This window comes from Muntiacus reevesi, chromosome 5 (assembly GCF_963930625.1).
Source record: "Muntiacus reevesi chromosome 5, mMunRee1.1, whole genome shotgun sequence".
In the NCBI taxonomy this organism is placed as follows: Eukaryota; Metazoa; Chordata; class Mammalia; order Artiodactyla; family Cervidae; genus Muntiacus; species Muntiacus reevesi.
Window position 1 is genome coordinate 51,261,640 of NC_089253.1, and position 12,793 is coordinate 51,274,432.

At 36.0% G+C, this 12,793-nt stretch overlaps 1 protein-coding gene across 4 annotated transcripts in view; it reads left to right on the plus strand.

Annotated features, from left to right (window-relative positions):
• The window catches only part of MDM4 (MDM4 regulator of p53), a 49,958-nt gene that overhangs the window by 19,783 nt on the left and 17,382 nt on the right, over positions 1 to 12,793 (plus strand). For 3 of the 4 annotated variants that reach the window (XM_065938223.1, XM_065938219.1, XM_065938221.1), the window contains 6 exons: positions 1,090 to 1,194; positions 2,629 to 2,703; positions 4,926 to 5,059; positions 6,067 to 6,122; positions 9,622 to 9,689; positions 10,357 to 10,456. In XM_065938223.1, the coding sequence (XP_065794295.1) occupies positions 1,117 to 1,194; positions 2,629 to 2,703; positions 4,926 to 5,059; positions 6,067 to 6,122; positions 9,622 to 9,689; positions 10,357 to 10,456 (511 nt within the window). In that variant the 5' untranslated portion in view covers positions 1,090 to 1,116. The remainder of the gene's footprint in view (positions 1 to 1,089; positions 1,195 to 2,628; positions 2,704 to 4,925; positions 5,060 to 6,066; positions 6,123 to 9,621; positions 9,690 to 10,356; positions 10,457 to 12,793) is intronic. The other variant, XM_065938220.1, reaches the window with a different exon arrangement.

The following is a 12,793-nucleotide window of genomic DNA, read 5'->3' on the forward strand; positions in this document are numbered from 1 at the left end:
TTTACTAGAAAAAGTTCTGAGGGTAAGCGCAAGTTTATTTAAAATTTTTTTCTTTCTCTATAGTTTTTTAATGGAAATCTGTTTAATTTTGACTGTGGTAGGTCTTCGTTGCTGTATGCAGGCTTTCTCTAGTGTGGCAGGTGGGCGCTCCGCTTTGTCGCAGTGTGTGGTGGCCTCTGTGTGGTGGTGAAGAGTGGGCTCTAGCCGTGCAGGCTTTAAGTGGTCGTAGCGCATGGGCTCCATAGTTGTAGCGCGTGGGCTTAGTTGCCCTGTGGCAGGTGGGATCTTCCTTGACCAGAAATTGAACCAGTGTTCCCTATATCACAAGGTGGATTCTTAACCACTGGACCATCAGGGAAACCCATATAGGGCTTTTGTTTTGTTTTGTTTTGTTTTAAAGGACAAGAGATAAAAGGTGAAAAATAATTAAACCTTACTTACTCTTTATTTCAATTCTTGTATCTCTCCTTTGATGTTGTTTGTCCACCTTGGTTTAACCCATTTTATAGGTATTTAGTTGCTATATGCTCTTTGGGCTTGGCACATTTTAAAAGCTGTTTTAACTGATACTGAATATTTTGTCTCTCACTTTCCTGTGGTCTCTTGCCAAGACATGTTTGAACATGTTGCAGAGGTTTTCCTAGGCATGGTCTTGAAATCTTAAACCTGTTACTTAATCTTGGTAATTCCCTCAGCCCTGCATCTGTCTCCTAGGGGGTGTGTCCAAAAGAGGAGGAGATACTAGAGAACTGTGTGATCTACAGGGGAGGTATTGATTGTAAGTTTCACTTTCAGCTAAAATTGTACTCATCGTCATCAGTGTAGAGGTTGGAACATGCCTGAACCGATTTCTCTTGCAGACTTCACTCGAGGGAAGTACAGATGGTTTTTACTCTTAATTACGCTCTTCCATTTTTTTTCAGAATCAACTAGAAAGTGATCAGAACTGCAGCACTTGGCTAGGGTGCTCTGATATATGTGTCTTTTTTTACTTCTACTTGCTGCTTTTTTTTTTGTATATCCTGAAGAGAATTTTCTACTTTAGAAGATACTTTATAATTTTTTTATCCCCCCGCTTACACTTAACAGCAGACTTCACATCACTTCACTGCCAAAATGACATCATTTTCCACCTCTGCCCAGTGTTCAGCATCTGACAGTGCTTGCAGGATCTCTCCAGAACAAACCAATCAGGTAAATTATTTTTAGGCATTCCTGTTTTTCTTCAAGTTTTTGAATAGATTGGGGCATGTCTCTGACTTCATTGACTAGGATTTTATGTAGAGCAGAGAAGATTACTTTTTAAATGTCATAAATAGCATCAGTGCTCATAAATTTGAATTGATCATTGGTTAAATAAATATTTAAAGGTTTCAGATTGCTCAAAATGGCACATTTTAAACACCACCCTGTTTTAGGATATGACTGGCTAGTGGAGAATTTGGGGCCAAGTTATATGTTTGTCTTCTTTCTCACTTCATTGTAGCTAGTCTGTTTTCTTTAAAAATCACTTTTAAATTGTAAATATAGCAAGTGTATTCTTATTGAAAAATTCAAACTTTTATCACATATTTATCTGTAGAGATTCCTGTGACCATCTCCTCCCTTCTTCCCTCAAAGTTCTCTCCCCCTAAGATAACACTATTATCAGTTTGGTGTATCTTGTTCCAGATCTTTTCCTTTAACATGAAAATACGTAATTTTGTTTATGATTTTATATATATTGCACCATATATAAGTATTATGTATAAGTTTATGATAAAGCTGGAATTTGGATTTGATAAGGGAAAATGTGGCTTATGTAATAAAGGGCTTTTTCTTAATTGACCATCTCTAGATGGAAACAGGGGAAGACCTCAAACCTTAAACAAAAATAAATTCCAGAGAGATAGATTTCAATGTAAAAAGTGAAATGATAAAAAATATTAGAAGGAAATTTAGGAGATGTTGTAAAACTTTAGAATAAGAGCAACTTTAAGACAAAACCAAAGAGGCTGTAAGAGGAAGAGAGAGACAAATTCGATCACATAAACTGAAAAAAGTTAAATTGTTGGACTAAAGACATACTCCACAATCAGACTCAGGAGATGGCAAAGTCACTGTTCCTTGTATGTATATACCACACCTTATTTATCCATTCATCTATCAGTGGTGTTTAGGTTGTTTCCATATTTTGGCTATTATGAATAATGCTGCTATGAACAGTGGCATACAGATATTTACTTGAGTCCCTGCTTTCAGTTCTTTTGGATATACACCTAGAAGTGGAACTGCTGGGTCATACGGTAATTCTATGTTTAACTTTTTGAGTAACTGCCAAACTGTTTCACAGTTGCTGCACCATTTTACATTCCCATTAGCAGTGCATAAGGGTTCCAGTTTCCTTATATCCTCTCCAACACTTTTGTTATAGCCATCCTAGTGGGTATGAACATGCTGTCTTTTAAAAATGTGATTTTTCAGAAAATTAGCAAGTAATAGTCTGATCATCTGTAGTTACTAGATGCTAAATTAGTCTGCCAGGGTTTGTTAAAAAAAAAAAGAAGTTTAAGGTTTGATTTTCCCTTGGATTTCAGAGACCACTCTGATTGAAATGTAAATAGCAGGTTTATTTTATGTTTATATCAGGTACGACCAAAACTGCCTCTTTTGAAGATTTTGCAAGCAGCAGGTGCACAAGGTGAAATGTTCACTGTTAAAGAGGTAAGCTGGGACTTCCCTAGTGGTCCAGTGGTTAAGACTTTGGCTTCCAGTGCAGAGGGTGTGGTCAGATACTCTTCTGAGGACTGAGTTATGTTAAATACTTATGCATTTAAATAACTTAGTTTCTAATTTTTTTTTTTAAACAAAAATTCTTTAAGTGGAAAAAACTCTATTGAAACATTAGTCTCTCTGAACTGCTTGGATTTAGTAGAGTAAATATCTAACCCTTCTTAAACAGAGGGAAGGAACAAATTATCAAGCTTTTTTTGACTTTTCATAAAAGCTTATCAGGGCTTTCCAGGTGGTACAGTGGTAAAGAATCTGCCTGCTAATGCAGGAGACACAAGAGATGTGGATTCGATCCCTGGGTTGGGAAGATCCCCTGGAGGAGAAAATAACAACCCACTCCAGAATTCTTGTCTGGAAAATTCTATGGACAGAGGAGCCTGGCAGGCTACAGTCGATGGAGTTGCAAAGAGTTGGACACAACTGAGCACACACACAAAACAGCTAGCACCTATTAGCAATGCTGTATTCCTGAGTCATTCTACCTCTTTAGGAAGCAAATCTGGAGGCATTTCAGTTTTTCTAGAATACTCGTATTTCCATTGTCATTTTAAATTAAGTGTATCATTTTGGACTTTATATTTAAAATTCTGATAAAACTTTTTTCCAAACTCTTATTAAAATGTGGATTTTTATATCAATAAAGTTGTTATAATGCATTATGCAGTCTCCTTCAGTAGCATGGCAGAGTTTGCCTGAGTTAAGACAGAATTAAGTATATATTGTTTCAGGAAACTGTTTTATGGGGGAAAAGTTGGGCAGTCAGTTTACACAATAAGCTCTTTATTGTGAATCTTGACACTATTTGGTACATAAAGAGGAATTTTCTCATTTTTACTTTTAAATACTAGTTATCATATGTGCATTGAGGCAGTATAGTATAATGAGAATGGTAGTATGTACAAATTCAGAGTAGTGTTTTTAAAGATCTTATTTTGTATACATAGAGTGGATTTATTTTTTTCTGGAAGTTGGATAGACATAAATGTAAAACTTCCTTTTCCTTACAGTAGACGTTCTTTCTCATCTTACTTTTCTCTAGATATTCGATTAGATATGAGAGCTCTGTTAATACTGGGATGCGTTGCCTGGGATGGAGGAGAGCCTGAGAGCATCGTTACTCCAGTAAAATAGAAACAGTATAGGGAAAAGTTTTGTGCAAATATCTAATAATTCTTGGGAAGTCAGGGACTAAAGATAAAAATTACTGCTTTGATCTGTTTTGTGGTCTGTGATAAAATTCTTAACTGTCATCAAGTGAAATTAACTATTAAGCAATTTTAAAAAAAGGATTTTATGGGTGGCACAGTGGTAAAGAATCTGCCTGCCATTGCAGAAGGTGCAAGAGATGCTGGTTCGAGCCCTGGGTCGGGAAGATCCCCTGGAGTAGGAAATGACAACCCACTCCAGTATTCTTGCCTGGAGAATTCTATGGACAGAGGGACCTAGTAGACTATAGTCCATGGGATCTCAAAGAGTCAGACACAACTGAGCACACGCTCACACACACACTACCCACACACAGTTTTTTAAAAAATCTACTACCTGGAGGAAACATTTGGAAAATTAGATAATTAAAAATTTTTGAATCACTGACTTCTGTGTCTTCCCTTCCATTTCGTTAAGTCTGTGAAAAGGTCAGATAGCCTAAATTTTTCTTTGCTAAACACTTAAATTGTTTTATGCCCTTATAGTGCTGATGTCTTATTAACCATTGTACTTCAGTTTGCCAGAAAGATTTAACTGAACACACATCAAAGTCTGTGGTAGTTGTGTGCTCCAGAGTTGGAAAACATTTTTATGATCCAGGCAGATTTAAAGTTTATTACTTCTAGTAATAGAACAGATCCCTTTATTTGGACTGGTGAGAACATTTTTAAGGGGATACCTGGTAAATTCACCACTTTTCCTCATTATCAGACTGGTATATTTCTGTTCTTAAAAGTAAGGGTCTCTTAGTGTCCAGAATAATAGTAAGTAGATGAACATAGTAATTGGGGGCAACTCTCCTGTTGTAGGACCCCTTACATAAGTACTGATAGTCATATTCAAAATGTGTTATCTCTTTCTCTAGCAAACAAACTTATCTCCTCATTTAATTTGTATTTTGGGCCGCAGCTAGACAAATCTCTTCATGGTATTTTATTCCCATGTAGGTTATGCATTATCTAGGCCAGTATATAATGGTGAAGCAGCTTTATGATCAGCAGGAGCAGCATATGGTATATTGTGGTGGAGATCTTTTGGGAGAACTACTGGGTCGTCAGAGCTTCTCTGTGAAAGATCCAAGGTAAAAACTAAGCGTTTGTTTATCTTTTGGGGTGCTTACACCTAACCACTTAATCCCCATGGTTATTAATATTTATTTAATCCTTTAGTCCACAAGTTATTTGTTGGGCCTGCATATATCAGGTGACTGTGAGGTACTGGAAACATAATAGTGAGCAACAGTGTCTAATTTTATGGAGTTTAATGAGTAGTGAGACAGTAAACACTGTTCCTCATCTTAATTGAATTGTCACATCAATACATAGTAAAATTATATATGGTAAGTGTTACATAAAAGAGGTACATGAGACTATTGGGGATGGGATTCAGGGTCTTGGGGTTGAAAGGTTCCTTGAGGAAGTGATATTTGAGTTGAGAGCTGGATGATTAAAAACTCAGGGGAGCCTGTTGAAGGAGAGCTTCTGGCAGATTGAACATCGTATATAAAGGCTTAGGTAGGAGGGAGCTTGATGTGACTAGGTTAGATTTTGTGAAGCATTGTTATAGCGAGGAAGAATGAGCTGAAATGTAGAATTGCTGGGCAGTTTAAGGTTAGTGATGGGCTTCATAAGAATCACACTAGAGCTATTCTGACCTGTTGCGTGGCATTTTCCAGCTGCATGGGGTACTTGGTTATTCACTTAGACAATCAGGAGCTAATTCGCAGTTGAGAAGTCAGTGTTCTCTTTCTCTCTCTATAGCTTTGTGATCAGTTTTTCTAAGACTCCCTTCCAATAAAATGTAAAACAACCTTTAGAAGGAAGGAGCAGTCTTAAAGGAAATCTCCCCAGTTGGGTTACTGTTAGCTTATGAAATAAAATGTAAAATTTTTTTATGAGGGCAGAGTAATACAAAGGCTTGGGTACTAACATGCTGATACTTAATAATTTTAAAAAATGTATTCTGGGGGAAAAATTCTGCCTCTTTATATGTTATAGAGAATGTTGGGACATAGCATATGAAAAATATATTTAACATATTAATGGAAAACCATGTGATTATTAATTTTTTATTTTATCTCTTTTACAGCCCTCTCTATGATATGCTAAGAAAGAATCTTGTCACACTAGCTACTGCTACTACAGGTACGTCACATCATATTTCTTCAGTCCTTATCACAGTTTTAACTTTAAGGGGGCAAATCATGGGTAAACAGGGAGGATTTAGATGGAAATTGAATGCTGTCTTTCCATGACTTGGGGGGGATGGCTGTCACACAAAATGTTGCTACTACTTATTTGACTTTTCATTGTAAACATTTTCAAATATACTAAAAATAGAGATTAGCATAAGTAAAGCCCACCTCTTAGACTTAGTAATTGTTAATGTTCTGTCGTATTTGCTTCATCTACATGGGCTTTAAAAGAATTAATAGTAATAAACAAAATAGTAACTCCATAACATTACCCAGCAGCCAGTTCATGTATGTTAACTCCAGTTATTTCAGAAATATCTTTTACATTTGGCTTATTCAAATCAGTATCCAAACAAAGTCCACACTTTGCTTTTGGTTGATATGTCTTGCTAAGTATTTTTAATCTATAAAACTTAACCTTCTTTTCATTATATTATTTATTTGTTGAAGAAATGGATCATTTCATTTGTCTTATAAATTTCCCACATTCTAATTTTCAGATTGTGTCCTTGTGATATTGTTTAACATGTTTCTCTGTCTTCTATTTCTGGTGAACAAATAGTGTGTGGATAGATTCAAGGTTAAATTTTTTGCCAAGATTTCATAGGTAGTGCTTCATACATCTATTGCATCACATCAGAGCCATGTAAGGTCTATGTGTCCCTTTTTCAGTGGTGTTGATATTTTGTGGGCTTTATGTAGTGTTACCCTGACTCATCTGTTATAAAGGCCCCCCTCCCCTGCCCCCAAAGAACCTTTTTTCCTAAAGGTTTTAGTTTTCTGTTATTTGAATGTCAATTCGCCTGACCTTTTGCTTGATTCCACATATTTTAAATACTTCCCTTTGAGTTTAATTTATTAGTATTGTGCAGGAAACTGGCTGTTTTGGGGTCTGAAGTATGGTGTGTTAGAGATAAGTGAATAAACTGTATACAGCTCAAATATAACCCTCTCACTCATTTCCAAATAATGAAACTTTTTTCTTTCTCCCTTCCTACATGAAGCACTTTTGTGAGTTTCAGATTCGATTTTAGGTGACATTGTTCTTTGAAGAAAACCCAAGTTGGTAATAATCCCTTTAGATTGGCTATTTTTCAGTAGTTTACTGAAACAAACAGGTTGAAAAAAAATCCATTCCTAATTAAGATTTACTCTTTACAGTGAGAGCGAAGAGACTCTGCTCTCATACTGAAATGTAAGTTTGAACTTACATTGAATTTTGAAGCCTGTTGGTTTCACTGAGCCACTCACCCATCTATAAAGCTGTTTTAGAGGGAAGGCCTTGCAAATGATACGACACTTTTTTGAAATTCAGGCACTTGTGAAATAGTATGGTTTTCCTGGGATAGTCACTATTGTCTTGAAACACACAAGTAATTTTATGTTTACTGATCTATTCTTTCAGTAAAATTTGCTTTTTGATTGATCTGTTCTCTAAATATATAGAGTGAGCATAATTCTTACTTTTCTCTCATTTTCTTTCTTGTACTTCCTCATCAGAATTTAACATGCTGTATATTAAATGAACTCTCCTATAACAGACATTTCAATTTATCTTCACAACCCTATGAGGAAGGTCTGGAGATGAAGATACTGAGGATTTTTGAGTTTTGTTTTTGTTTTTTAAACAAAATGAGTAATTTGCCCAAGATGAGATGCCACTGATATGAGACCAGATGTTTGTGACTTCTGCCCTTGCTCTTTCCTTTATGCCACACATCGATGTCTCTTTAATCCCTGCTTTTAAAAAATTTGCCCCAACTAATTTTTTAACACATTTTCAAAAATCTGAACATTAAATCTCTAAAACATTCTTTGTTCTTTAATTTATCACTTTTTCACTTAACAAAAATGTTACAAAGATATTAAAAAGAGTTCCCAGATTCCCCAATGGTACTAACTTATATAACTGCAGTACAGTGATCAAAACCAGGAAATTGGCCCCAAAGTAATTTTGATTGGTTGTCTGTTTTGAACTTAAGCTTGCATTAGTGTTTGTGGTTGGCCATCTCTGTTGCTCTTCATAAGTTGGATTGCGTGTTTTTTATTTGAAAGGACAAATGAGAAAACTGCTTTCCCTATCAATTACATTATACCTTTGCAAATAAAGTAAACCTTTTATTTTGATGATTGAAGAAATGAAGGTGGTTCTTTATAAATCATTTCTCCAAATTTCCACATGTATTTGAATAAAATGAAATTTATATGACAAATTTTGTATTGAAATTTCCTTGTACATTGTAGTTTTCACTGATAATTTCTTTTTGCTTCTAATTGTTTTAGCCTAAGTAAGGTAGTATTTAGAATTAGAAATGACAGTAATCAAATTACTTTATTAAATGCTTCACTGCATTGTATGTTAATTGATCTTTAAAAACTGCTGTGCTCAGAAAATGCTGGCTCTTAAAACTTCTAGTATATTCATTTTATCTATAAAAATGCTTCTAGAAATAATGTTCTTTATAATTACAATTTTGAAAATATTTGCTCTGTGCCAAACAACTGATCTGTCAGACCAGTTGTAGGATCTGTATCCTTTCTCTGGAAGTCTTTATTGGATGAGGAATGACATTTTCTATAAAGTGTCTTATTTCTGGACGTAATAGTAGCTGATGAACCCAATCCATGATAGACTTATTTGAGTGCATATAGTTACGTATAGCCTTAGGTAAAGAGTGGTCCAAGGTTATTAAGTTTTCTGCATCTTTTCTTTTCCTGTAGCTAAATTTTCATCTTCTCTTCTGCTTGAAAAATTTGCAAGGCCTTGAAATACATTTTTCTCTGATTATCTAAGAAGTTCTCTCAGGTTATTCTTTCCTTCACTCCTTTTTGTTGGCCTTGAGAGGAACTTTATCTTCTTCCTCTTCCTTAGGAAATGTTTACAGGAACTGGGAAAAATAAGTCTTATTCATTAAAAAAAAGTATATACCTGGTGATAATAGTTTAAACTGTGAAATATCATTTACACTTAGAATGTAATTACATGAGGGAACTATTGTGTCATAAAGCAAACCTAGATTTTTTAGATTTCATAATCCTATATAGCTTTAACACTTGAAAATAAAAATTAAAAAGTCAAAAATTTTTTTATTGCTTAAAAAAGACAAATTTGGAACCACACCTATAGGAATTGATAAAATGTTCTCCATTATTCCATGCTTGGAATCACTGTCATATTAAATTTGAAAGCATCATATAGAAGAACATTTTTTATTCATTTTTCATTTTTCTTCAGATTATATTTTGGTAATATATTTTGAATAGAGCCTCTTTTGGTCTATGCCATTTTTATTAGTTTTAATTTTTTTACTTTCCTTTTGGATGAGAGCCTTGGCCAGTCAAAATTAGGGCTCGAGCCTGGCTTCAGGGTTGTTTGCTGAGGTCCTTTTGGTGTGGAAAGAACGGCTATTACCAGGGAAGGTTTTCCTTTTGTTTTACTTGCTATCCAGATGCTGCTCAGACTCTCGCTATCGCACAGGAGCACAGTATGGATATTCCAAGTCAAGACCAACCGAAGGTAAAATCACCACACGGTGACTTCTTTTGTTGTACAGAGTGGCCCCTTCTCTGTACCTATGATCTTGGACTCCCAAGGCCTTTCCTGAACGTGGTAAGAACTTAATAAGAAAGGCTCTTGGGAGTTCAAAGACTAGGGACAGAGCGAACCTTCTCTGTTCTGCCCATAACAGAGTTCCAGTCTCTGAATCTTTCTTTGGGATGTAGCACTTCCGATCTTTAGTTCTTCCAGTTGCATTTTCTTGGGGCTTGTGTGTGATGGTGTATGTATATAGGTGTTTGAGGAAATTGCTTTATTAGATTTTAACAGACTTGTTGCAAATAAGTTCATGTCAGGCCATTTCTTAAAGCTTCCCTAAACCTGCAAAAACTTTATGATCATCTTGGTATATGTTTTCTGCATTATGCCTAATTTTGTGTAGGCTAGAGGCTTTATATTGATAGCCTGTTTTTAACAGTAGATTTTGACCTTTTGTGCAGATTTTTTTCCCACAGTGGGTTGAGGAGAGGTTGCCTGTATTTGATGACTGTTATGAACTCCAGAGTTTCCTTTTCTGGTGCGTAACCCATTGTGTCGCACACTAACTGGTGAGCTGGAATGGAACTGCTACATCCCCTGGTCACAGTTGTTTCTGCTGCACTGATGGATGCATTTCCCTTCCTTTCAGCAAAGTGTAGAGGAAAGCCCCAGTTCCAGGAAAAGAACTGAAGAAGGCAATATTCCCACACTGCCTACCTCACAGTATAAATGCAGAAGTTCTAGAGCAGGTAAGTTTTGGTTTACAACTATGTAGACTTTTCTTTCTCTTTCTTCTTTTTTTGGTGTTGACTTTTAGAAATGGCATCTATCTGTATTAAGCGCTAGCAGTAATTAAGACCATTATATCGAGAACTCAAAAAAGTAATAATGCTGTTTCTTATGTGATGTAGCAGAGGTGTATGTCATACTTATTTTCACTCTTTTCTGAAAACCTTTTCTTTATCCTACTTACCACTGTTAACTTTGAAGAAGATGGTAGTTCTCTTTTAGCAATACATGGTGACTAGGATGGAGCAAGACCATATTTAGCTAGCATGCTAATAGAAGATAGCCATGTATTTGTCAGTTTCCCACCTGGTAACTCGGCTGCCTTGGCATTTAAATCTTGGCTCCCCTGTATATATTTGATCTGGTTAGAATTTTTATTTGTCTGCTTGAGGCAGAGGCTAACTTTCATATATTTTTGAAGTTTGGAAAGATGGTAAAATGGACCTAATGTCTCAGAGCCAAGAATGAGACATGAGAGACCTAGTAGTTCCTTTACCCTTGGATGGTCGTCATTAGATCTTTCCCATTCATATTAGATAGAGTACAGTCAGGTTAAGTGAGTTGATCAACATTTTGGAAGTTTTCCCCAAACCCTGCTTTATAAAATATTTCCTAAACTTTTTCCTGCAAAGATAATGTAAAGTCATAAATTTCTTAAAGATATTTTATGGCATGATGGTTTCTAGTGTAGGTACCTGACTCACATTTGCAGAAGTGGCAGGTTAGACCTCTGGCAACATCCCAGAAAATCATGATGCTGCAGTTGTTGTAAATGATAAAATTTAATCTGTTTATTATACTGGGTTGTTTTCTTCAAATTGCTTTGAATATAAGCTGAATTTTGGGCTATCTAGTTAGCTGGGAGCTTATTTCAGTCTGTATGGTACTAAGTGTGTAATTTTGTTTCTTTAAATAGAAGCCTTTGCTTATTTTCTACTCAAAGGCTGTTTAATATATAACAACAGTCGAGATGAGAAACTGTAGTTCATGATGTAAATTTTGAGAATTAATAGCTAAGTATTCTCAGGGATGTGTATCGGGAGAAAGTACAGAATTTTTACATGTGGAAAGAATGGCCTTTTTTTCATTCCCTTCAGAAGAAGTTATAGAGCTTGAATAGTTGAAGATAACTTTAATGTGATACCATCTCAGAATTAGGTTTCTCATAATTTCAGCAGTGAGTAAATAAAAGGTAGTTGAAGTTTCCCTGAGCACAGGTATACCTTTTAATAGTCAGGAACAACATAATTTGTAAGTAGATAAGGTAACTGTTCTGGCAGGGATCCATTTATTGCAGACATTTTTTCAACCGTATGTACCTTAGCACATTTAAACACCTTTAGTTGCCATTGGCATGCCTAGTCTATTAGGAAGAGGTAGAAAAGAGTAAGAAAGTACAACAAAAAAGATTGAACAGTGGGAAACAATGAAAAGAATTTCATGTGGTAGCAACAAACTTATGTTAGTAACTCCCTTGAGTATCATTTAGATGTACAACACAAGATCTTTTATTTAGAATATGTGGATCCTTAATGTGTCCTGGATTTGTAATATTTCTAGCTTTTAAATGTCTTAACTCCAAAAAAGCCTGTTGATCCAGAAAAGACATATATGTGTATTTATTTGGACAGCCTAGAGTTCAGTGTTTCATAATGGTTGTTACCTATTGAAACATGAATTATTGAGAAACGTCTGAAAATATGTGATACCAGTGAGACTGCCTTGACAACCTTGTGATTGCTCAATATGGTCTGTACCACCTAGTTTCTGTCTCAAGGGTTGGGCCACTATGCTATCACCATTTGCAGTCACAAATCAAGTCATCGTCCCGTATCATGTACTAGAGCAAGTCATTCCTTCGTTATTATAGTGGTTCAGTTCAGCTCAGTTCAGTCGCTCAGTCGTGTCCGACTCTTTGTGACCCCATGAATTGCAGCACGCCAGGCCTCCCTGTCCCTCACCAACTCCTGGAGTTTATTCAAACTCATGTCCATCGAGTCAGTGATGCCATCCAGCCATCTCATCCTCTGTCGTCCCCTTCTCCTCCTGCCCCCGATCCCTCCCAGCATCAGGGTCTTTTCCAGTGAGTCAACTCTTTGCATGAGGTGGCCAAAGTATTGGGAGTTTCAGCTTCAGCATCAGTCCTTCCAATGAACACCCAGGACTGATCTCCTTTAGGATGGACTGGTTGGATCTCCTTTCAGTCCAGGGGACTCTCAAGAGTCTTCTCCAATACTGCAGTTCAAAAGCATAAATTCTTCCTGGTAGGCATGTTTAAAATGCCACCAAGTGACCAT